General features: G+C 38.7%; 1 protein-coding gene across 1 annotated transcript in view; it reads left to right on the top strand.

The window, feature by feature from the left end:
• Positions 1–25,215, top strand: part of LOC120801714 (glypican-6-like) — an 85,263-nt gene that overhangs the window by 49,873 nt on the left and 10,175 nt on the right. The window contains exons 5-6 of the mRNA XM_040148902.1: positions 8,381–8,511; positions 9,178–9,321. Of these exons, the coding sequence (XP_040004836.1) occupies positions 8,381–8,511; positions 9,178–9,321 (275 nt within the window). The remainder of the gene's footprint in view (positions 1–8,380; positions 8,512–9,177; positions 9,322–25,215) is intronic.

Here is a 25,215-nt window from a genome sequence, read left to right as displayed (position 1 = left end):
AATTCATAATATTTTGAAATCAGAGCTACAGCGTACTGAAAATGGGAGAACTTGAACTCTCGCAAGCAGCCACAGGTCAGCCACACCCACATCTAAAGTAATGAAGTTTAATTGAAAATGTAGACTTTTCATACGAGTGGCCATCATTGTCTTCACCTTGTATGGGGTCCAATCCGTAATGTAATGTCATAAGAAAATTAGCCTCAATAATACCTGCAAACTAGCAGTTTCCTCTGTTTCTTTTTGTGTTTTTCCTTCCTGTATGAGGTCTGAATTTCCATCCAGAGGACAGATGCTTTTGAACAGCGATGATTTACACTAGTGGTGCCTAAAAGCCATTTCACCCACACCTCTGGAGTTAAATGGATTTATAATGGTTGTTTGCACTGTCTGTTCTTTGCAGCTTGTTTCACCGCCCATGGGCAAAAGGTTAAGTAAGTAAAAAGCTCAACTATAAAAAAAATTCCCTCCTGCCAACACTTCAAAATATATTGTAAACTACTAAGATTACAGAAAGTCTGATAATGGATCAGAAAAAAAGGAACTGACAATATCTTGGAAGTAACATAAAACTCATCTGCCCTTAAATTTAGTTAAAAAAAAAGCCATAATTTCAAAATAAAGCTCCTTGAATTTAGATTATTTTTCTTGTTTTCAGCGTAATAACATTCAAACTAGACATGAATTCTGCTCCCTTATGCCTGAAGAAAAGGAGCTCACCGGGGTGTAACACATCATCAGTGCACTTAAGACGTTAAACCATTCAATTACACAGAAGACGTCGCCTCTTAAAATAATGCATACCTTTCAAAAATGTTCTATAAGTAAGCTGAATTTTTTTTAATACTAGTGCAGCATGTGGTTTATTATTTTTTTGGTCGCTGTAATGAGTGTTCCTGTTCCTACTGGCCATGAAGCAATATCTTACCTTACTAAAGAAAATACGTTGTAATAGATGGGGACAAATTCTCAGTCTGCTGGGAACAGTGAGTTTCTGGAGTCCCTGCTGGTTTTATTCCTTTAAGTTCAGCAGAGTCCAGTGTAGGGCTTCAGCAGTCTGAGTTATTCAGATCCATTGGGGATTTTTATTCTGGTAGTTGCGTATAGGTTTTTGCCTGTTTTGTGTCCCAGCAACAAACCGACATCTAACTAACAGGACTTATCCCTCTGCCACACCTCAGCAAAGAAACACTGTGCAGTGAAAGTAACCTTTGCCAACTTTTCACTTAATGTGGTAATTTAAGGCTGTTGAATCATTAAGATGACTTAAAAAATTTGGAAAATCTGATCTCTCCAGTTAGATTTTAAATCCCCTATTATCCTGCTCATTTGGTAGTCTCTGCAGTAAAGACTGTGCCTTAAATCATTTCAACAAAATTAAAAAAAAGAAACGTGCAGTGTTTTTTTTGTCCTGCCTAGTTTGGTCTGACTTTTTGGAATCTAGTTTTCTTAATAGATGTTCAGGATATTACTGTGAAGACCATTCCAACCATTTCAGACTTTTTTGCTCATGCTGAAAAATAGAGTCCATGACAAAATGAGGACAATATAAGCCTAAAAAGATTGTTTTAAATAAACCTTCAATAACATTCAATAATATATTTTTATTGGCTTTTTTGCAGTGTATTTGAAATGTGGAGACCATTGATAAAACTCTTAAGTCTTTCAGTAATGGTCCAAGATGAAAGAAAAATGTAAACCTGGAAACTGAGGGCTGAGGAAATTACCTGACATTATATACCTTTACACAGGAGTTAGACCCGGCATGTATCACCCATTTACGTCATCTGTCTAAAGAAGTCGAACAAATATTAGAATATACTGTGACAAGGTGGCACTGGGTTCAAACACCCTCACTTTGATGTGCAAAGGCATCTGTAACAACAACCTTAATTTCCATTTTGTTTTATAGTTCTTTGCTTGCCTAATCACTCACAATTACATGAAGATGTGGTTGAGCAGATCTCATTAGAGATTCACTTCGCACCTGTGCCTCTACGAACCTGCAGAAAGAGAGAAATTTTGTGAAGAGAGAAATTATTCTCTCTGGTGTTTGCATGAGCAGCGAGGCCTATCATTGTCTTTCCTTGGTACAGCTCAGCTGTTGAGCCCGTCCAGATCACATCTGAGCTCTGTGGCGGCAATGTGCTCCGTAATATGTGGCTCTTACAAAGTGCAAACAAGGATGCTGACTAGGGGTTGTTACTACACATTCCATGACATCTCCAACTCCATTAGTAACACAATCTGCTTGTGAATGGCTCATTATTGGATTATGCTGCTTAGTTTCATTAGCAGGGCAGTACACTACCAGTGCTTCTCCAGTATGGCTTTGCATCATTAGCCATGCTCACTGTTTAGTGCGCTGTTATCCCTCCATTACAACTTTGTACAGTAATAATGGAAAAAGAATGATGACAAATGTGTCATGCTTTATTTTTAAACAAGGCCAAGAGTCTGGAGCCATGTTGGCAGCTAAATACTAACGTAGGCATGCGAACATGTTGATGTTTAGCAGGGAATATTAACTATGTTCACCATCTAAGTTTACACAGTTTACACTGTCAGCACAAAACACACACATCTGAGGCTGACGGGTATCCAAGGGCGTAGGTTTGGCTTCATCTCATTTTTGTCAGATGGCCAAAATAATATGCACACTTGTTCTCTATCTCTCTTTTCTGATTCATATTCTCACACACGCACTTAAAGAGCCTGACTCTGCAGAAGGTTTACTTGAACTGAACATGTGTCTGCTGATATAACTTGTTCATGTCTTAATGACCCATATGCAGTAAGCACTCTGCTCTTGATCCACTCATGGAAGGGGGGAGGGAGGCATAAAATAGTAATTTCTCCAACTAATTTCAGATAAAAATACATTTGGATCGATTACAGGACAGTCTTATTAGCTAATCTCAGCTGTTACTTACACTTCAGTTCTTCTTTAAAAAGGACCTGATGTCTTAATTTGCTTTGGGAGACATTTTCACGTCACAAATTAGCTCACACTTAACCATTTAAATTTAAATATACCATCAACTGATGTTGATTTTTTCCAGTGAAGATGTTTTCAATACTGTGACATTTGAAACCTTTAAACTATAATTACTTACCACTTCGGACTCACCATTGCTCATCACCAACTCCATGACTGCTACTGCCGGGTTGCAGCTGGTCAACAATGCGTAATGCAGTTTGAAGTTGAGCGTTGCCAGATCATAGTCAAGTATCCCCCATATGCCAGTCTTTCACTCTTTATCTTAAAAACCATCATTTTGCAGAAAACACACAAATCTGGAAACTCATAGGTGGCCTCATAGATTTTACCGGTAACACAGAGGGAACTTAAAATGGCAAGATCGTTTGAGATGGGTAAAAATATTGGTAGGGACAATTCAGCAACACCTTGACATTGGTAAGGACATGTCCCTACTGTCCATACCCAAATCTATAACCATGTGCGAATCTCAATAGTTTTTCAGGTAACTAGTCATGACCCACCGTGTTGGACAAATTGACATTTTGACCTGATGGTGCCAGATGAAAAATCAGGGGATCACCAAAATGACTACAGTTTATCCTGAGAGGGGCCTGAATACGTGAAGCAAATTTCATGGAAATCCATCCAACAGTTGGGAGATTTCACTCCAAACCACAAATGTAAACCTTGTGTTGACGTGAAAGGGAAAAATCAGGAGATCACTAAAATCTTAGGATACATCGTTTGGAAACCATGAGAGTCTTTACCAAATTTTGGCCCAATCCATACGGTAAATGTAGAGATATTTAACTTGATAAGTAATATACATAAAATATCTATAGAACTTTCTGGCTAAATAAATAGATAAGTAAAAATGTTTGACTTCATGATGGCACTAGAGGGAAAGTCAAGGGAACGCCAAAGTCATTAGGATTCATCCTCTGAAAATATTGAACATTGGTAGCAAATTTCACCGCTATCTATTTAATAGAAATTTAATTTGAACCAAAAATGTCAAACTCATAGTGGCACCAGAAGGAAAAGTCATTGGGATTAATCTACTGGTGACCATGAATATTTGCCTAGATTTTTAGATATTTCAGTCCGGAACAAAGTGGTCGACAGACAAGATTGTCATCCAAAGATCCTTGAAACAAGCGTGGTTACAATCCTTCTAAAAGCAGAGTGTTGCAATAGTCAACTACATCTTATAGAAAAACTCTTGTTGTATATGTTTTTATACAGTATAGTCACAATATGCCCTTTGTAATCCTTGTATCAGCAGAGGATACTTATGATACAGTATTGTCCTTTTCTATGATTGTCCTTAAAAGTCGCTGGAGGTCGACAAAAACGATCAACATTATCACCAGCTTGTTTATCGTAGCCATACAGAAATTTAGCTTCTACATAATGGTTTATTATGAAAAAAAATGTATCATCTTGCACATGCTTTTAAATTGTGATAAGAAAAAATAGTTATTGATGGTCTAAGTGTGCCTTCTCTGTTTTATTGTTATTAATACTTCAAAGCTTAAATCTTTTTTTGACATTATGTGGAAATGTGTCTGTGCGTATGTGTTCAAATGTATGTGTGCGTGTGTGTCTGTGCACATTTACTGTATGTACATTTAAGGACTTTTTTTTTTTTTTATCAGTACAAGGTGTGACCAAGTGACAACATGAATTTTTTTTCCTTTCCATTTTTATACCGTTTCATATAGCACCATTAGTTGGTTGACTGAACCACAGATGAGCTATGCTTTACAGAATCCAAATTACACTAGAGCCATTTTTCATCCTGTGGAGCTCTCACAGGCAAAGAGCCATAGATGGGCTTGTTCACTTTCCTTATTTGTCCTTGTCTGCTGGAGGCTTGCCACCGGCTGACATAGCCTGAATTTAAGTGGACATCAATCTCGATAAAGAGGCAGAGCCCAGAGTAATATTACCTCCTCAGATTTTTTTAGCTGTTTAGCAGGACAGCACAAATAAGCATTTTTCCAAAGTGAAACATTAACCTCCAATATGAAACTAATTATTTTGATCATGCTGTGGTTTCACAGCATGGGTGTCTTTTAGTTTTACATGTCTGCATCTCATAAAGTACAAACTCAGTTGTTTATAAAAACCTCAGCTCAGAATAGGATAAGATGTGTCTATTTGCATGGCTGTTTCGTGATGATAACAAGATTTCCTCCGGCTGGCCAGTGGCCTATCTCAGTGCTGAAAAAGTGATGCAGGGAAAATTTGGCTCAGAGTGGCAACCAGGCCACTGTGGACTGGACTTCATGCACTCTTCATAGATGGGTGTCATTAATTCTCCATGTAGGTAGAATTTTTCACATGCGGCGCAGTTGCCCCTCTTCCTCTGGGACAAAGCCATACCCTGGCCTAACTCAACTCAATCAGAGCCCCTTCTCATTCTCCTACTCTCTTCTCGGTCTCTGTCTTCCTGTCTGTCCTTTGTCTCTGTCTGCTCTCCCTCAGTTAGGTCTGAAGACAAAATTCCCAGCTCCCTCTTTTTGTCAAGCCCATCTGATAAGTTGCAGATAAGTCACCATTGTTAGGAAAGATTGCCATCGCCTCTGATGCTGGAGGCACTCTTCTTTTCTCTTCTTATGAAATATGAGTTGTTCCCACCTGGCTCCCTTGACCTATATTTTCAGTATTTGCACTTGAGAGTTTTTAACCTTATGCTTGAATTTAGATTTTTTTTTTATTCTTTATGTGTTTGTAATAAAGTAAGCAAATGAACCTGAGGCATCTGAATGAATTTACATCATAATCAGATTAAACAGCAAGATGATTGGCAATGCCAAATTATTTTCAAGAACCACAAGACAAAAATAAAACATTCAGCCTTAATTGCAGTTTAGTCTCAAGAAAAACATTATGACAACTGTTGCTTTTCTTTTAGCATCAATGCTAATAAACAAGTAATAACAAATCTTAGTTTTTCATTTGATTTCTCTGCTGGTGCACGTATCATCTACAATTCCACCCCCACGGATGCACGGTGGTGCGATTGAAGCGCTACTGTAGAAAAACCATTTGGCACTGACATACAATAGTCTGTATTTTAAAATCTCAGCAAGCATCACAGGCTATTTGCAATCCACAGTGTAAACAAACAGAAGAACTCTTCAAAGGCTCAGGCTTCAACATAATTGGAACGGAAATGGAGCCAGAGCTGAGCTAATGTTTCTCGACTCCCTGCCATCAGTGATCCCAGGTCCCAGAAGAATGAAAATCTGGACAGGTCTGCTATCGAAGTACTGAAGTGTAATTAGGATTTTTTTTTTAAATTTTTTTCTCATGTACAGTATTTGACTCCTATTTCCTCTTCAAATCTTTGGCTACCTTTCATACCCGAGTATTAGAAAGTTTCCAACAAGTTTCCTTGTTTTCATATATGTTTTTTAAACCGTTTCAGTCACCGTTCCATGATCTCTTCTCTGAAAAATTATCTTTGTCTTCACAAATGATTCCATTCTCTTGTGACGGGTGGGGTCACTGGAGCAGCAAACCAAAGGAAACATATGATATTGTTTGAAAAACAACAAGCTGCTTTCTGCATTTTAGTGCAGATTAAATAGGCAGTTAAGGCACTCACGAACATGTAAGAGCATTGTTTCTGTAGTCTCCAAATGATGGGCTGACCTTATTTAGTAAGGACATAATTGTAGCGTCATTATGGCAGACTGCTGGTGAGGTCTTATCCTGTGAGGTCTGTGGATGGAGAAAGCTCTCCTGACAGACTGTCTAAGTACTGTCTCCAGGTCTGGAACTTGCACAGTTATGAGTTAGTGGTTTGGTGATCTCCAACTGCCTGTGCCACCCTATCCAAATGCAGAACTGACTTTACAAAGACTTTGGCACATTAACATACGGACCCTGTGGGTTTTAGAGCACTTAAGCACTGTTTCATGGCAATACCAATTAACCCACTTAGCCTCTAAAAGTTTGCCTTACTAGTTTGAACGACTTCGAAATCTGCACCATCACAGTTATAAATATTAAATATGTTCAATGCAAAATCTTTTTTTTTTTAAGTGATCAGAGGTGTTAATTGAATGTGATGAAAACAAATGGACTCTGTGAAGATGATAATGGAAGTGCCTCATGTTCAACAAGGCCTTCTGGCTTAAGTCCACACAGTGATATTAATGAGCCGTTGACCTTTGAGTATTCATTGCCCACAGCAGATGTGAACGAGTGCTTGGCTTTCAGAAGTTCTATTAAATCTATGACTCATCGGTGCTTTTCGTTGCATGCAGCGCAACAAAATTTTGTTGACTTGGTTAAATTGATCTACATAAAAATTGAATTTGCCCCAAGAAGGAGTCATGCTTCATGAGTGCGTGTTGGGAGACTTTGATGCGAAGGTGGAGGTAATTGACAGTACTGTGTAGTAATCAGAAGCAAAGACAAAGTAGTTTGCTGTTTAAAACGATGACCTCCAGTGAAAGATTGCATAAAATTATTATTATTTCCATTTCATTGTTTATAAAATCCTGATTTTATAACTGCAACACGATCTGACAAAATCACCATACACTTAAGTTATAGACAATGGCTAAGCTGTGATTTCGACTATATTCACTTGTTAATGATCACTCAGAGAGAAAGTTAGAAGCTCATTCGTGTCTGTGTAACTGTCATGCGGTCAATTGAATGAGATGCATATAGAGGTGTGCCTGTGGAGGGAGAGCCTGACCTCGAGCTCGTGGGGCAATACTGGCGACTCTCTTCTACGGAAAGTAACTAAGGTTACCTGTTTTGTTTTTCCTTCTTTTTTTTCTCCAGCCTGACTGACAACTTGAGAAAACAGAAACAAACAAAAAACATATTCACCAGTTTGACACCTGCATTTTAGAAATCACTCCAAATACAGAAAACACAAGCAAATACCCACATAAACAAAAAAACAAAACAGAAAGATATCCGGGCACATGAGTGGAACCCTTTCTGCTTCTTTTTATGATTGTGTTTTTCCATATTTGCAGTAAATTTCTTAATGTGTAATCAAATGAGTCAATGTGTTTTCTCAGTTTACTTTGTTGCAGTGCGCTGTGTTCTCTCTAGAGCTACTAATGTTGGACCCTGCCACATCAGACATGACAGGAATGCATCACTAAACGTTAGAGCGGGACTACATAGTGAATATTAATAAAAACATAGACTGAAAATAGAGATGGTCAGTTACATTCCAATCCAATCCTTTCCAAAGTAGATTAAAAACACTGCAACTCAATTTTTGTCAAGTTTAAAAAAACTTGACCAAAATTGCTACATTGTCTGTATGCTTGACCATTTAGATACCAGTTTGTTTGGTTTTTGCACCTCCTTCTACACCTTCTAACACCCCACTTTTTTTTACCACTGTTATGACAGATGCCATGCTGCTGGTGGCGCAGAGACTGGAGGGACCTTTCAACATTGAATCTGTCATGGAGCCTATTGATGTCAAGATTTCAGAGGCCATCATGAATATGCAAGATAACAGTGCCCAGGTCTCCTACAGGGTATGTCAATTAGGTTTATTCTCCAGAGAACAAAAGTAACAACTCAGACAGATTGTGGAAGTCTAACTTCTCACAAACTGAAGAGTGGGTAAGAGGGGGGCTCGCTGTAAGTCATACTGGGCTGTGTCTAAGGTGTGTAGTACAACACGTTCTAATTATGTCCAAGTTTAGGTCTTGTATTTGAATTATATGTTTCACTTTGGTCAGAAAATCTTAGTTCAACTAACAGTAGTTAATGTGTTTCCTGTGCTTTACTGCATTTTTTCTTTGCCCACAAAATTGTAGTCAGAAAGAAAAAAATGTAGGTGGTTGTGAAGAATTTTTACTGCCCACACAGTTTGGCATGCCAGTTTTCATTCAAAGCTAAATCCACTGTTGGCTTTCCCATGCAACAGATGCAGTTTTCTTTATGGTTTAAGTATATGTGGTCTTTTCCCAAAAGCCTGTAAAAACTTAACTCTATCATCTTAAATAGCAATGGTCTCAGCCCGTAGTTGAATCACCTATCAACATGGTTACCTCAGCTTGCCGTAGAGCACTGTTACACTGGTAATGTGGGGTGAATGCCTCACAAGACCTTAACAAAACAGCATGTTTTCCCTATTTTCCGCATCCAAAGTAATTTAAACCCCTGACAATTGGGTGCCCATGTTTTTGTAATTGCAGGTTTTTCAAGGCTGTGGCCAGCCAAGACCCGCAGGAATGACTAGGTCTACCCGCGGTGTTTCGGATGTGTTCAACGCCCGCTTTAGGCCATATAGCCCAGAGGAGCGGCCTACCACTGCAGCTGGCACAAGCCTAGACAGACTGGTAAGGAGACAGAGCCAATGCTGCTATTTTCAGGCAATACTCTGCTTCAGTGTAAATATCATTTGTCTTTCTGACTTGACACTGTTGATTAAAGCTGGTGATTTGCCATCGTAAGCCCCTGGAGCCGGAAATTAATTCTTTGTACTTGTCCTCCATTCAGGCCCCTATATTGATTTGTGTTTGTTAACGAATCAACAGCTTTACCCCATGAGGGCAGTGGAAGGTGTGGTGCACTGCATTCCGTACCCTTCTTATCTCTGTGTACTTGGACAACAGAAAAGAAGGGGATGAAAGAAGATAGATGGATAGATTTTGCAAGGCTGACCATATCAATTGTTTGCCAAAAAGCACACCTTTATTTTCAGGCAGATTAGTTGTATGGTTGTTGGACTGGATCTTGATACATGGATTTCCATCTCAAACAACCTTGAAACCTAAAATGCTGCATCAGGGTAAAGGTTAACATGGAGCTGACAGTCCAATTCAGCTGAGAGACAGTTCTCATCATGGATTACCTTTGCAGCAACAGTGCCCTTCCTTTCTCCCCCCTAGACCTTTTCAAAGTGAATCTTTTCAAATTGTGTCTCAGTTATGTTGGTATTTATAGCTATTTATAGCGGAAACGCAAAAAATTATTTTTTCATCATTGACCTTTGAAAAGTATCAAATGTATTAAATTGGTTTAGTGGAATGACACAGTGCCTAAAACATGCTTAATCAAATGTCTTAGTGCTTTCGGTCAGGTTAATAATTGGTAACTTATTAAATGAATATATAATTAGAAAAAACTGCAGTTTTTTTTCCATCTGGACCCTTAAAGAAATTAGTTATTTGTTTTATTCAATACTAATTATGTTTTTGCACAACCTAATTAATTCTCCACACATTTTTGATGTCTTATATACAGCATTTGTTTTTTTTTTAGCTTTTGTATGTCCATCAATGATTTCTTCCACCTACACTGAATTAATTAAGACTTTCTGTTTCCTGCCTTTATGCTGCAAACCAGAGGATTGTTTGGAATGCGATGCAACACAGTGTAAGCTTCAAAATTTTATACTCATTTCAGTTGTTTTTTTTTTTTTTTTTTTTTTTTCTGGGACTAATATCTGGTATTGTTTTATGTATTATGACTGGAAGCCAAAATTATGTATTAATATTGTGTGGATGGGCATGAATAGGATTGTATTCTAAGCATTACAGAGACTTACAGTAAACAAGCATTGTGACCTGTTAATCCCAGTGGCATGCAGCAGCTGTCATGTTAAGTGTTAGTTATGGTCTCATTTTGATCTCACATGGGATTCAGTGTCACATACTGTCTTTGAATTTGCAACGAAGGATCATTTTTCTGTTAATATATCAGGGGCTCTAATGCAGAAACTGTCCAGAGGTCGATAATGGCGTCTGTGGTTTATTATGGCATCAGAGTATCAACTGTTAAACACGGTATTTTACAGTCGAGCTGCTAACTCCAGAGGGATTGTTGAACACATGCCATGGTGTCCTCATCTAGTGAGGATTTCTCTCTGGAGATCCAACCAACATACCTATTCTAGATGTATTCCATTCCAAGACCCTTATTGCCATAGCTAATAGAGTCAACTCCTTAAGGAAGCAAAGCAATCAGCAGGTGACCTGTGCCGTCAGAGCTGGCAGAGGGGAGAACTGTGAAGAGCTGGTGGGGGAGTGTTGCAGCCAGCATCTGCTCTAATGGTACAGTGATGTGGGGGCTACAGCCTGCTCATGAATAACTGGGCAATTAGCCTGCTATGAGAATCTTACAAAATGGAGCTCAGTGACAGGAGCTTATTTTCGACGTATGATAACTAGACCAGTGTGCTCGAGTAGAAAATTCAATTCCATATCAACATTTGTTTGCCTTAGGAATCCATGCTGATCTGGCCACAAGAAGCTGCTAATTGTGTCATTTCTGTAACGTTTTGTAAAAGGTGTTTAGAAAGAAAAAAGAAAATGCTTGGTTTGTCTCTTGGCTCATTTAGGCTCACATCCATCATTTCAACTGCAGTCAGGTTTCCGCTGAGATTCAAAACTCTACTTTCCATAGATTTAGGAATTTCCGTAAGTGTTTGAATGCTTTTTGGAATATGCGATTTCACATAAGAAATTAGCAACAACATATTATATTTAGCTGCATTGACTCATAGCCAAATACATTAAACCTGCATTAACTGATTTTTGTGGCCACTTGAGGAAACCAAAACAAACTGTATTCTCAACACTGACATTTCAAGTAGTATAACTTGTGAGCCAACAGCATACAGCCTTTGTACACATCCAGCGTTGACAGGAAAACAATAGCATTAATTTGTTGTTTCAGGCAACTTGACGAATATCTCCTTTTAGCTCTGTTTTGGTCCCCACTAACTTCTGAAGGAAATATCTGTTTTTTTAGCTGCTAAACGCTCCAGTGTGTTCACCAGCTGGTCACTAACTATGTCTGTCATTGAAGGTAGTGTACAGTGGCTATATCAGAACTTACCCTTGATTTAATATATTGATGAATGAAATTAATACATGTAAATATATGTTAAATGACAAAGCATGTGGCAACCACCACAGTTGAATGTTGAAGTCAATGTGGAAACACTCCACTTCGGCCACTTAAACTGTCACCTATTAAAGGGGCAATACATAAGTATTTTCATTTAAAACATTCAAAAATAAACTAAGATTAGCAACAGAATGTGAAGAAATAACAGTTTTCACATTATGTCACAGACCTCTACATATTGTGATGTGGAGATACAGTGTCTACTGAAGTTAGCATTCTAACCACCTAGCATCGGCCCGTCCCATCTCGCAGTACCACTTTGTACCTCAAGAGGCAATAGTGAGTCACTGTAGCGTCCAGTCTGCCCTCAGTCCAACATGAGAGGCTAAAGAAGTAATAACCATGAGTAGGCCTTAAACCGGCGGTACAGTTATCCTCTCTCTTCAACATTCCTCCATTCTTTCCTCAAGCTCAGCTGCTGCCGCTGCTGCTCTAGCATCTCTGCCCGTCCCTCGCATTCCTCGACCTCTCATGGCTTGTCCTCTACTCCTGTCACCACTATCTTTGAAAGTCCATGGGCCCACCGATGCATCGGCTCACTGGGATTTGTCCGAGTATGCCCAACGGCCCGTCCAACTATGGCAAGGGGGAAGGGGAGGAGGTAGAAGGGACTAAAGAGTACATTTCTTTGTTTCTTATGATAGGGGTGGACACCCCCTGGTAACGTGCTGTACCCTATTTGTTTGGAGTATGATTTTTAACAATTAGCCAATTCTCACTTATTGCCCCTTTAATATAGGCTATAATAACTTGAGAGTTGCTAGTGGAAATAAATATAAAAAACAGCAAACAACTGCTATGTTTCTTAGTGATAAGTTTGTAGTACCTCTGGATTAGGTTACGATAACTGGAGAACTTTATCATACAAAGTAGAAAAAATATGTAAGGTAATGAACACTTAATTTGTGTAAGATTACATGAGAAAACAGGCCGTCTTCCTTTTTCATCATCTCAGAAGGCCTTTTGCAGTCCCAGCTACCACATGACATAAACCTGTTTCCTAATAATAACATCACCCTTACAGCATACACTGTATTTATTGGAAGGATTTAACAGCTGCGGAAATTCTCCCTCTGTGGCCTGAACTGATACAAGGTTTATATCAAACAAATGTCCATCATTGTTCACTTTTTCTATTAAAATGGTTTAGAAACTGATGAATGTGCTATATGAGAACTATAAAAGTTGCATTAAACTGTTTAATCCCATGCTAAGTGTTTATGTCGTTTTCGACTGTACACTAAATGAAACCGCCGCGGTGCCACAATAGCAAAGTATTAGTCAGCATTTAGTATTCTCTACTAACAGCAGAAAAGGTTGCAAAACTTTGTTCAGCTAACCCTGAATTATCTTGGTTGAGGTCATATGTTTTAGATATCACACGCATCTGCTGTGTCCTGCAGCCTGTCTCCGGCTGTCTAACATCGAACAGCACAACATTGGTTGTTAACACACAATAGGCAAGCAAAAGCGTAACAAGGACATGCAGAAAACTGCCCTAAAAATCCATGAGTGCCCGAGTTATAACCTTACTTTTGTACATTTCTAACTGAAAAGCGAAGTTAAATGAGTTTCTGTTGAGGCGCTGCAGTTGAAATCACAGCCTTTAACACCCAGCAAACTGGCAGGCAATATGCTATTTTCGATCTTGCAGAATATAGATGTGTCAGTACTGACTGCTGAGGTAGCTAGATCACGAGATAATCTTGGTAAAGGAAATTTCCACTATACAAAGCATGTTGTGACAAAAAAAACAGAGCAAACAGAAGAAGTACCTTTGTAGTAATCATTTAAAAATAATGGCTTTTTTCTTTAAGAAACAGCATTTGGATTTGTTATAGAAGGTGTAGTACAATGAAACATAGGCCACTGAACTAAACAGAATCCATTAGGGCTTACTGCGCACAAGACAGTCTGCATCACCACTGGTCCTTGAACAAGTCAAACTATATCAAAATCATATTTGGCGACATGAGTTTGGTCATAATTGTTGGTCACTTAAGCCCAATGAAGCCTGTAGCAGGATGTGGTCTTCGCTATGGTCACGTTAGCTAATTAGGAAACAGGTGGTGAGGACTCATCAGTCACCACGTTATATTAATGATTTAATATTTATTTCTTTTCTTTACCTCGTCAGTGTCAGGAAGTTGGCTTACCAGGTGACTAGATCCAAATATTTCTTTGGATTTGGCTGAGGTTGCGTAAGGATACATGCTATTCGTTATGTGGCATATGAACAACTGAGTTGTGGCAGTAGGCATCACATGGATTTTCCAAAATTCACCTTTATATCTCTGTGGCTCTTTAGAGCTGAGGTGAGGTAGGTGGTCAGTGGGAAAAAACCAGCACAGTGTGGTAACTGATGTACGAAAAGCAATTAACCTGCCATTGTTGTTTATGAACCTAGTTCTTGCCTCTTCCCGTCAATGTGGTAAGGCTGCAATGCCTCAATATGTTGCTAGTGATCTTTTCAAAAGGGTTCTGGGTGTTGAACAAATATTTTGTTCAGTATTTTGAGGATAGTAATCAAAAATACAGTAATACAGTGACTTTGGCTTTACCTGATTCTTTCCTTCAGCGTGCATTTCTTAATTTAAACTGCTCCCTGTTATTTATTTTTTCGTGCCACTGTGCTATACATTAAGATTATTTGTCGTGCCATGATTAATGTGACCGTATTTATGTGTTTATCATCCAACAGGGACATGACTGGGTTCCCTGTGAGAGCACGTCTTTGTTGTCCCACACATTGTCCTCGTTTACATTCTGGCACAGGATAATTACCCGTGACAGTGACACTGCTCAGCCTTGTGAAAGTTGACAATAGTTAAAAGTGTGCTTTGATAACAACTTTTTGTCTGGATTTACTGCTAAGTTTGTGAGTAAAAGAATGTGCAAGGGATGGCAGGGAGTGCCTGCGTTCATTTCTTCTGTTGCCTATAGAGGAGCCTGGAGGAGTGGGCCCACCTCCAGCTCAATGAGCCATGACTCTTTAATTGCCTGACATTCTGTCAGAGCACACACCCTCAAAGCTCCGAAAGAAATGAAGATTTTAAAGTCCAAAGAGGGGAAAAAGGCACAACAGTCTGTTGGGCTCAGAGGCACATTTGAGATTAGAGGTGGTGCTTTTAATTTGACATTTGTAACAAGTTTTGTGAGTTCCATTTAGAGTGGTTTTATCGGTCCTCTTTGTTGCTTTTGTGTAATACATGGTTCATATTTTATCAGTATGGCACCATAAACAATGAGAGCCAGACAAAAACAAGACTAGCCTGTAGAAAGTGCCTGTAGGGAGCAATATTTGTCAAAGAATTAATCCTCTGATCCATGACCTTGTGTTTTTACATAGTACAGGACCTTTTTTATGTAACTTTCAGAAGATAGTTCTTGAAAGTCAATCAGATGTATCAGATAATTTTTTTTTATTTAAATTATTAAAGCATCATTAGCGACTTGAAGGTTATTCATGTACAAGCTTGTTTTATTAATAAATGAAACTCTCAGCGTTAGCCAACTCCAACATCCTTGACAAATTCAGAAAGCTCTCTTCACAGAAAAAACTTTCAAGAAGAAGGTCTTCTTGCAACAAATACTTTCCAAAAAAAAATGCTCCTAGTAATAAAAGAGACAAAATAGGAGAAAAATACCATTTAGGTTGTGATTATTGATTAAGCGCAATAGCATCTGTTTTCACCAATCCAATTTTTACCTGTTACTTAATATTCAAAATCAGCAATGGTATTTTTGTTTTTCAGTTCAAACAAACATGATAGAAGGTTAAATATTGTGACAATACACATCAAATGGAAAAGCTATAATTGTAAACAAATTATAGCTCCCCTTTCATCTTTGCAGACATAATTTACTCCTCTTTCCCCTCTCTCTGTCTCTCTGCTTGTCTCACCCTGTCAAACATTTTTTGTACTTTAAGATAAAGTAAACATTTCTGGAAACCAAAGTCAACAATCAACAGTGGCTGTCCAGCGTGCATTTAGGCATACACCCCAAGGTTAGTCTAGACTTGCCAAAGCAATTCCGACTCCCGCTCGAAACAGAAAAGTACTTAACAAAATATTGTGGAAAATGCTCATCAGGCAAAATGCAGGACACTTTTGAAAACACTCACAGTGGTTTCAGACCATGGATCACAAGATAAATACGAGGGATTGCATGAGGATTAACAAGATAAACAGAAAACTGTGTTTATTTTTCTTAGTTTTGTCTAACCTTTTGGTTTTTTTTTCTTGTGAAACACTGCAAAATCTTTACTTCTTCAGGCCCCTGATATTTATTTATTCAAATAAAATGATCTGAGATGTGTTTTAAGACACTCTTGGAGTTTGGAAAAATTACTAGTTTCTGATGTGTTTTTTTTTTTTTCATAAAAGAAGTTCAATTACCTTAAATTCTAAAATTACATCTACTCCTACTCCCTTATTGCAAAACCTATAAATATACAAATATTTTTCTTTTGACAAGTTAAATTGCTCGACACAAGATGTCTCTTACTTCAAGTACATGCTCAGTGTATGTGTCTTGGTGGTTTAAAGTTTCTGTATCATACTAAGCTGAATATTGGACCATGATGGGCGTCCAAAGTGGCTGTGGTGGCGCCAAATCGTGCTCATACATGCGTGTCTTAAACTCAGTTTTCAGGTGAACACAGAGAAACTTTTCCTCCTTCAGCAGATGAAAGGGAAAAAAGCCTTCTATTGTCAAACTCTGCACATAGGCTACACCAATCTGCTCAGTAAAGGTCAAACCTCCAGGTGAAGTATCAACAGGCAAAACACATTTTTGAGTTGAGGTGGACTTTATAAAGAATAACTAAAAGCAATCAATATTACTGTGACATTAGATCAAGGACAGTTCGCTGTGCTTTATATCCTAAGGTCTGTTGCGTTCTTTATCTTGCCCATGTGCATTTCATCACTTGGAATGCAGTCAAGTCAGAAAGAGGCAGTCAGTGTTGTCCTCGTGGCTTGCCCTCTTAATAAGAAAAGGTGGCAGCATGGTGGATCAATGCTTAGAATTGCTGCCTCGCAACAAGAAAGTTTTGCACTTTCCTTCATGTTTGTGATTTTCTTTTTCTCTAGGTATTTCAGTTTCCTACCACAAAGGCATGCAAGTCAATAAATTGCTGTTACGTGTGACTGTGTGATTGTCTACATTTGTTAGCTTTGCAACAGACCAGTGATCTGCCAAGGGTTTTTCCTCACTTTTAGTCAATACATGGACTCCAGCCTTCCATGACTTAGAAGTGAGTGTATGGGGAGAACGACTGAATACATAAAAAGGTGTAAAAACGTTTTACAGGGGTTTTTTTTGCATGGTATGTGGTGGAAACTGTGATATCACTCATTCTCTGCTCACGTTCCTGTCAGGATGAATAATTCATTCATTCACTTTGTACATGGATAACTTGTAATAGTATAACATTAAGTAAAACTGAATATTCATGCACACAATCTTTTCTTTTCTCTCATTCTTTGCCATGTTCAGTGGGAAACACTGAGTAAAACATCCGTGTGTGGTTTGTGGAACCCGGTTGTCAGGAAAAAGGCACAACCTCTACTTTCCCAAAATCGTGACCCATGCATTATATTTCTGCAGTCAAGGAACATGTCAAGCCACACCGAAACATTCTTGTTTTGGATACAGCTTAATGGAATTAAAGTGGGCGTATCCACAGCTCCACTCTCTGAGTTGTCGTATGTACTGACTCTTGCCCAGGCCATGCAGTTATGGAGATTCCACAGCTTCTAGCATAACTCATACTTTTTCTAAGACCATACAAAAATAAATAGTCTAGAGGTGTATATGTGGTGTGATACTTCAGGACATTGTTTGACTGTAAATTGAATTCCCTGGGTAAGAGATGGATCTCAACCGTAAATATTTGACTGTTAAAATTAAAGCTCAACAAATTCCAAAAGTAACATTAAATGAAAATCACCCTTTCTATACCACTTGTTAAATGGGTTTAAACAGATTTCGTCTGACTAGTTTTGTGTGCAACCCAAACACTTTATTTATTTATAACCAGAGAAATGTAGAAAATACCCATAAATTAAAAAGGTGCTTTAGTGACTGTATACTGTATTTTAAAATTGTGACCCCCTACCTTTTCAAATTAACCACCTGTGCATTACACACTAGTCATGCGGTCTCTGCTATTTGTTTTGAACACAAAAGAGCAAAACACAAAGAGCTTACCAAAGCAGACATGATGTTGAGGCACCATTTTCTCAGTTTAACACTGTTTTTACTGTTGGTCAGCTAAAAGAGAAAGTAACTTCCATTTTTAATCATGGCTTTTTGGTGAGCTTGCAAATATGAAAAGCTGTGTCACATCACATGCTAATATTCTCCATTTTACAATGGACAGAAACCTGAAGACACTGGCATTTGTGCATCTTCATTGTTTGTTCCCACACAGCAGTGGTAGTAGGTTGCTGTATGTTCGCTTTTTCAAGCATTAACACATTAGATCCAACATGCAGAAGAATTATTTACTTGGTGTTAGGTTTACTGCTGGCTGCCTGGTGGGGAAATGGGGGAGCTTGGGTAGAGCTGGATAGAGTTGAATGCCAGGAATAGAGATCCAGGGTTTTCCTGCAATTTATTTTAGAGATGTTGGGAGTCCCAATATTTCTTAGGGTAAACGTGTAGAGGCCTTTAGAGTAGGGATGGAATTTTTTTTTTTTTTTTTTTTGGTATGACTCGATATATGATATGGGGTTTACAATTCAATTCAATCCAAAATCAATTAAAAGTTCAATGGCAACAATGTATGACTGCAGAATACATGTGCTTTATTTGTCCTTTTCCCTTTGCTTTTCCCCATCTTTTTCCCCTTCCCTTTCCCTATGTAGCAAAGTGTAAATAATATTTATCAAAAATATGAAATCTTCTAAAATAAAATAAAAAAATGAAATATGAGTAAAATAACGCAAAGTCTCAAACCTAAAAGGAGAAACAAACAGTCTAAACTCAGTCCTCAAAAATAGCTTCCAGTTGCAACCCATATATGCAAAATGATCAAGTGTAGGGTCTGGACTGGCCCTGCACTGGGCTGAACACTTGAACAATCAGCTCACTTAAAAAAAAAAAAAGGCCATAGTTCCACTACAGTCAGTATAGGGATATCTGTAACGTTAGCTCCCAAGTGCAATTCAAACTGAGGACATTTGCAAGACATAGCTAGCCATCTCCCAGTTCCCCCTCATAATGTGCACTGTTATTGTGATATAGCACAGAAGGTCCACCTGTCTGTTGTGACAGGCAAAACGCAGTTAGCCTCTTTCAAGCTTTCCATAACATTTTGTCGCATTTCTCCATAGCCATTTGGTCTGACTATACTAAAAAAGTATTTTCTTGATAGAGCTTGGTATTTTGGCTCTAGCACTGAGACCATCTTTCTAAAGTCCTTGCTTCTGACTACAATAAATGCTTGTTGGCTGGTTGCAATGAAGCTGCCAGTTGCTTTAGTTATTTCTTTAGCTGGTTTGTGGAGGAGGGCTAGAAACTGATTTCAGCAGTGTTGTTCCCTTGGCAGTTTTTTCAGTGTGTCCTTTTCCTTTGTAGTGTCTTTATGGTAGTGCTGGGGATGAGTGCTCATGTTGTTTGTGTTAGCTGTTGTGTAGGGCATTATCGTCTTGCGCAACTTACAGATAGTCTTTGTATTGTCAGCAACTCTTTCATTATTTTCTCCACATTCTACAAGAAAGCCAAAATACAGCCACACCCATGATGTTAAAGCAGGTGGAGCCTTTTCTACCTCTGTAATACTGCCGCAACTGCCCCTTCTGAAGTCCAAAGAATGGAATAGGCGAGGAAAAAAACATACGGTTGACTATGGAAGGCTATTGACTTCTGTTCTGTTATCATAATGGCAAAAATAAAAAGTAGCTGTTGTAATGAGACGAAAGCGCTGCAGGGGTCCAACAGTTGCTCTTTACTGATGCAGGTAAAAGTACAAAAAAACAAGATCCCAGAAGTATTATTAAATATTGAAGAATGCATACAACCCTGGAGAGAAAGCTAAGGCACCACTTCTTCAGGTGAAATTATATTAATTTAATCCTCAGGCGTACATAGGCAAAAAAACAGACCAACGCATCTCCACTCTAGGTCTTCATCAGGGTCTGACAAACACATGCCAAACACACATGCCATGTTCCATGGGTCTTGTTTTTTTTTCTTGGTGGTGTAGGTAGTCTAGCTGCGACACACAGACACATCTGTGTGCTCATGTTCTATATTGTTCTGTATGCAAAGCAGAGCACAGGAATATGGAGAAAATGCTGAAAGTATACCAAGTGTAATTTGCATGTCTGAATTTAAAATACAGACATGGAGAAGTGCTGGCTTTTATTTCCTAGAGTTGACCTATTGCGGCTAAAAAGCAAGTAGAAGTATTTTGAGAAGGACAATGAACCACACGGTCTTCTCTCAAAGACAGTGCCGTTGCAGGTTTCTTTCAAAATAAAGCACTTAGTGCACTCTCGGTCATTGGTTAGATTCCCAGACACTGTAGCTCAGGGTTGGGGAAAGGACAGCCCAGAGAGGTGACATACCACTCCCACCCCGTTAACTTAGGAGTCTGTCCTCCTTTAAACAATGACCCCTTCTGTTGTCTATACATGCTGCTTTTCACAACCCAAAGTTACTTTTTATTGTTAGGTGACCTCTAGCGGCTGGAGTGATTATGACGAGAGCAAAGGAGGAAGTTAGGTGACATAGTATATAGAGCCACAAAGGAGGAGGTTGGAGTAAATGGATGCGTTGACAAAACATAGGACTTTCACAGAGGACACAGGTGTTTGTTGCCCTTGTGAAACCGACAGTCAACATTGTTTCTTTTATCCATGACTACTCCACCTTAACCACTGGGTTATTATTGGAACTATGACAACAAAGGTCCTCTAACCTTAAGGAAGTACTTATTTTTAACCCAAACCATGATCTTTTCTAAACCTAACCAAGTAGTTTTTGGGCCTAGACCTAACCAGTGACCATTCCACAACCTTAACCGCATATTTATTATTGTTACAGTGGCAACAAAGGTGGGGAACACCATGGGTACACCTGCTGTTGGTATGCTCCTAGAGATCATATTATTTTTACCATTATAATGAAAGGCGGGTATCTTTGCTGCTGGTACGCTCCAAAGGGTCGTATCCGGGGGTAGGGACAAACAACCTATATGGTGATTTAAGTTGGAGGACTTATAACTCAGGCACCTATTACCTATGAATGGGAGGTAGACTCCCTCTACTTCACACATCCATCACCTAAGGTTTGTGTTATGCTTTCCGCATCCGCACGTACGCAAGGGTCCGCTAGGGTCCAAGTGACGAAAATTTCGTCATCAGATATACGCGGGGCTCTGTGCGGAGGCTGTCTGTGTGTGCATCCGCAAGGGAGTATAATTGAGGCATTTGTATCAAGAGGTATGATATAATTAAATAATGTGTCTGAGGGATGTGCACATATCCTATAGAGACGCATCTCAATGAGGCTATCAGAGAATTGAGGTTACAGCTATACAATATACCAAAGCTCTATGACCTTGGTTCTGTCGTGAGATAAAGACATTGAGCCAGAAGGTCCAACAACCATAGAATACTTATCTTCCACAGTTCACTGTTGTCATTAACAACACAACACTACTAATGTTATCAAAGAGACAGGGAGAATAGGAACAATGAACCCTACTTGGTTGGAAATAACTCACAGGCTTAATATACAGCGATCAGCCACAACATTAAAACCAGTTACTGGTTTAAACAAAAAAAAAAAAATGAAGAATAAGACACAATTATAAACCAACTCAGTTTAACTTAACGCAAAGACTAATCTTAAAGAGCAGCTCTCAACCAATCATATGATTGATCACATGTAAACTCAAAGTTTTAACACACGACCATTCATCATTTTTAACAAGACTAGGTCAAAACCTAGTTTTTCGCTGGACCGCCCTTTATTTGTTTGCTTCTCTCCTACTCTCTGTGCTCATATATACAGCTTTTTAATATAGCCAAATTCCCAATAAGGCTGTTCTCATTTACAGGTTTTCTGTTTCTGTTGTCAGATAACGGAACAAGTATGAAATAGTAAGTGAAACGCGGGTCATCAAGACTACATGTTAACCAGCAGTCACTTCCAAGCCATTTCCAAGCTGCTGCTCTGCACTGCTAAAGTCCTGATTTTATAACCGCGACATCGTCTGACAAAATCACCATTCGCATAAATTAAGACAAAGGCTGTGATTTTGGCTATATTTGCTTTTAAAATGATCACTCAGAGAGAAAGTTAGAAGCTCGTGTCACTGCTGTGCGGTCGATTGAATGAGACGCATAGAGAGGTGTGCGGCGAGGAAGCCTGACCTCACACTTGTAGGGCAATACTGGTGACTCTATTCTATGCAAAGTATCTAAGGTTTGTCCAAAAGGTCAGTAGACTTTTTGATAGGGGCTTTTGTGAAGAAAAGTTGCTAACGGGGCCTCAAAAGTTGGTGAATCTCGCAACAGAGGCGCTAAGTTGGCTGCACGCTGCCTGTAAACGCCCCCCTAGTGACCTAATAGATACTTTTTGCATCAGTGTATTTTGAGAGAGCAACGGCCAATGGGGAAACTACTTCTCAGTCAGTCAGTCAGCAACATTCGTGGATATTCATGTTGCAGTCCGGCCAAAAGTCCTTACATTTAATCAGTGATCTTTTATTCTGCAAAAGCCTGTATGATTTTATTTTTAAGTCAATTGTATTTGTGTGTATTCTTCGATTACACGGGTAGTGGATGAAATTAAATTAATGGGGATGAAATTACACAGAACTGGTTGAAAATGGGCTCAAAATCAAAATCAAAAATCTGTGGAGGTACATCATAGAAAAACTTATTATAAGGTTAATACAGTAACACATTGACAAATGCAGAGTGAAAAATGCATGGAATGACAATGTAGAAAAAAATAGTGCCTGTTTTGTTCTTGTTATTTGCACCAAGGAATACTAAAAGAAACCCCGTCTAAAACACATTTTTAGAAAACAGCTTACAAGAAAGCAGCAATTGCAGCTTGCAAGATAAAATAACTCTGTTCTGGATTATAATTATTACTCACATCATCCTGACCCAAAGCTACAGAACAGTATATTGTAGGGGAACATTATGTGTGACAAAGAAATCTCAACTCAAAGGTCGAGTAATCTTCTCTGAGCATCTCAAAGCCGTGTGCTTGCCTCTTTCGCTGTTCTGTAGTTTGAAAAATATGAGCTTCGGGTCTCTTTGGGTTACCTGGTTTTGCTAAGTTACAAGTTCACAAAGTCGCATCATGTTGGCCACTCAAGAGTATTTATAATGCTGAAAATGCCATTCAAACACAGTAGAATATGTCAACTATAGTCAATTATGTATGGTCAGGTAGGATCCTGCTGTTTGTTAGATGCTTTTGTTTTATGGTAGAACGGAAAATATGATGATGAATGATGCAAAAAAAGAAGGAAAGATTACTTTTTACAGCCTTTTTTATAAAGATGTGATTTAGGAGGTCTCTCCTAATCTAGTATTGGAAAGCATCCGTCTTTATTGTGTCACCTGTTCTTCTTTTAATTGAATGTATGCATGTGTATTTATTTTATGTATTATACCTAATATTTCTTTTGAATTGACACTATTATAGATGAGGGTAGGTAATCAATGTTAGGCACAGTAGGTCCTCAAAACCCTTTAATTTATTCCTGTGAAGTTTTTGTAGTCGCACCCACCTCTTAGTTTCCCCTGAAACTTCACTGCACTGAAATTCATTGACATGTGCTCCTTAAGTGGTGATTTCTTTTTCCACTTTTCTCTTTTGGTTCGATGTTAAATTTAACATGCAGAGTTCAATTCGATTCAATTTTATTTATAGCGCCAAATCATAACAGATGTTATCTCAGGGCACTTTTCATATAGAGCAGGTCTAGACCATGCTCTTTATGGTTATTTTTACAGAGACCCAACATTTCACCATGAGCAAGCACTTGGCGACAGTTAAAGGTTTGAGGAAATTGGAATAGCGTTGCATTTAAAGCAAACAGAATGGAAAAGTTTGACAGTGTCAGTTTTTGCCAGTTTTGTATGAAGTTAAGTCTTTTGAATCTTTGTAATATTTAAGCTGCTTATAATATATCATGTACACTTATGACTCATTTTCACCTGGTATTAAAATGTGTTCCGTATCTGTATATTTCATCTGTATAAGCAAGCACACATATACAAGTTATAAATGCATGCAGAATAGAATTACATTTGGATTGTAACTGGTCCAGGCTCGCGTTGTGATTGGATCTCACGCCAAACAAGTTACAAGGTTACCTCAATCGCCCTATTTCTGCAAACTCAAGCAAACATGGCGAAAAGCCACAGACGACCCACCCTCTGGAATGGAGCAGAGCTTAGCATAGTTTACGTATACCCCAAGAAATGCACCAATTCAGATTTGTTATCTATCTTACAAAGATGCATATGCTGTATGTGGCCAGTTGTAAACGCTAAATTAAAATGACAAGTGTAAATGGAGTTTTTCCGGAGTTGTAGATAATTGAATGCTGCAGTTGTTGTAGCTGTTCTGGGTGTTTTTGTAGTTGCAAACAAATGTTAAGAAATCATAAAACATGGTTAAATAAATGAAGGCAAACAGAGAGAGGGAGGGCACGAGAGAATTTGCCAATGCTGTATTTAAATAAAATATTTCATAATAGCTGAACTAAAATGGTTCAGGTTTTCCTTTGTTCATACCAGTTGTTTATACCAGTTACTATTAATGCTAATAGTAGAGTCACTCCGTACATTGTCCCTTTTTTCTCAGCGACTAATGCTGGTGCCATAAAGGCTCTGCAACTTTTCATATCTGTCAATGCATTAATTACGTACATTGGCCCCATTACACTCTAGGCTGCGTGCCTCTCAGGGGAACAAGGGCAGCAGGGAGAGACCAGTCCTGTTGATGATTGCTCTGTTCTCCACACAGCATAGCTTCTCTTTAATCATCTCCGTTTTTCAAACTTCTCCTGTCGTAGCCTTGGGCGAATCACAAGCACAAACTCACCACTGTTTCATCAATATTCTGTCATTTTTCCTCACCATGGGAGCCATGTGTGATAAATTTTGCTCACCATGATGAGCCATATTGCCTAACTGTGTCGTTATCATGGGACTCAGTAAAATGACTGAGGCTATATTATGTCAAACGGGCCACTGAATATGACATACAGTAGTGTACACTGGCAGCATGTAAATACAACATGAGCGACAACAACATACAGCGATATGTCATTT

Source organism: Xiphias gladius, chromosome 16 (genome assembly GCF_016859285.1).
Source record: "Xiphias gladius isolate SHS-SW01 ecotype Sanya breed wild chromosome 16, ASM1685928v1, whole genome shotgun sequence".
Lineage (NCBI taxonomy): Eukaryota > Metazoa > Chordata > Actinopteri > Istiophoriformes > Xiphiidae > Xiphias > Xiphias gladius.
This window is presented reverse-complemented; position numbering and strand designations above follow the sequence as displayed.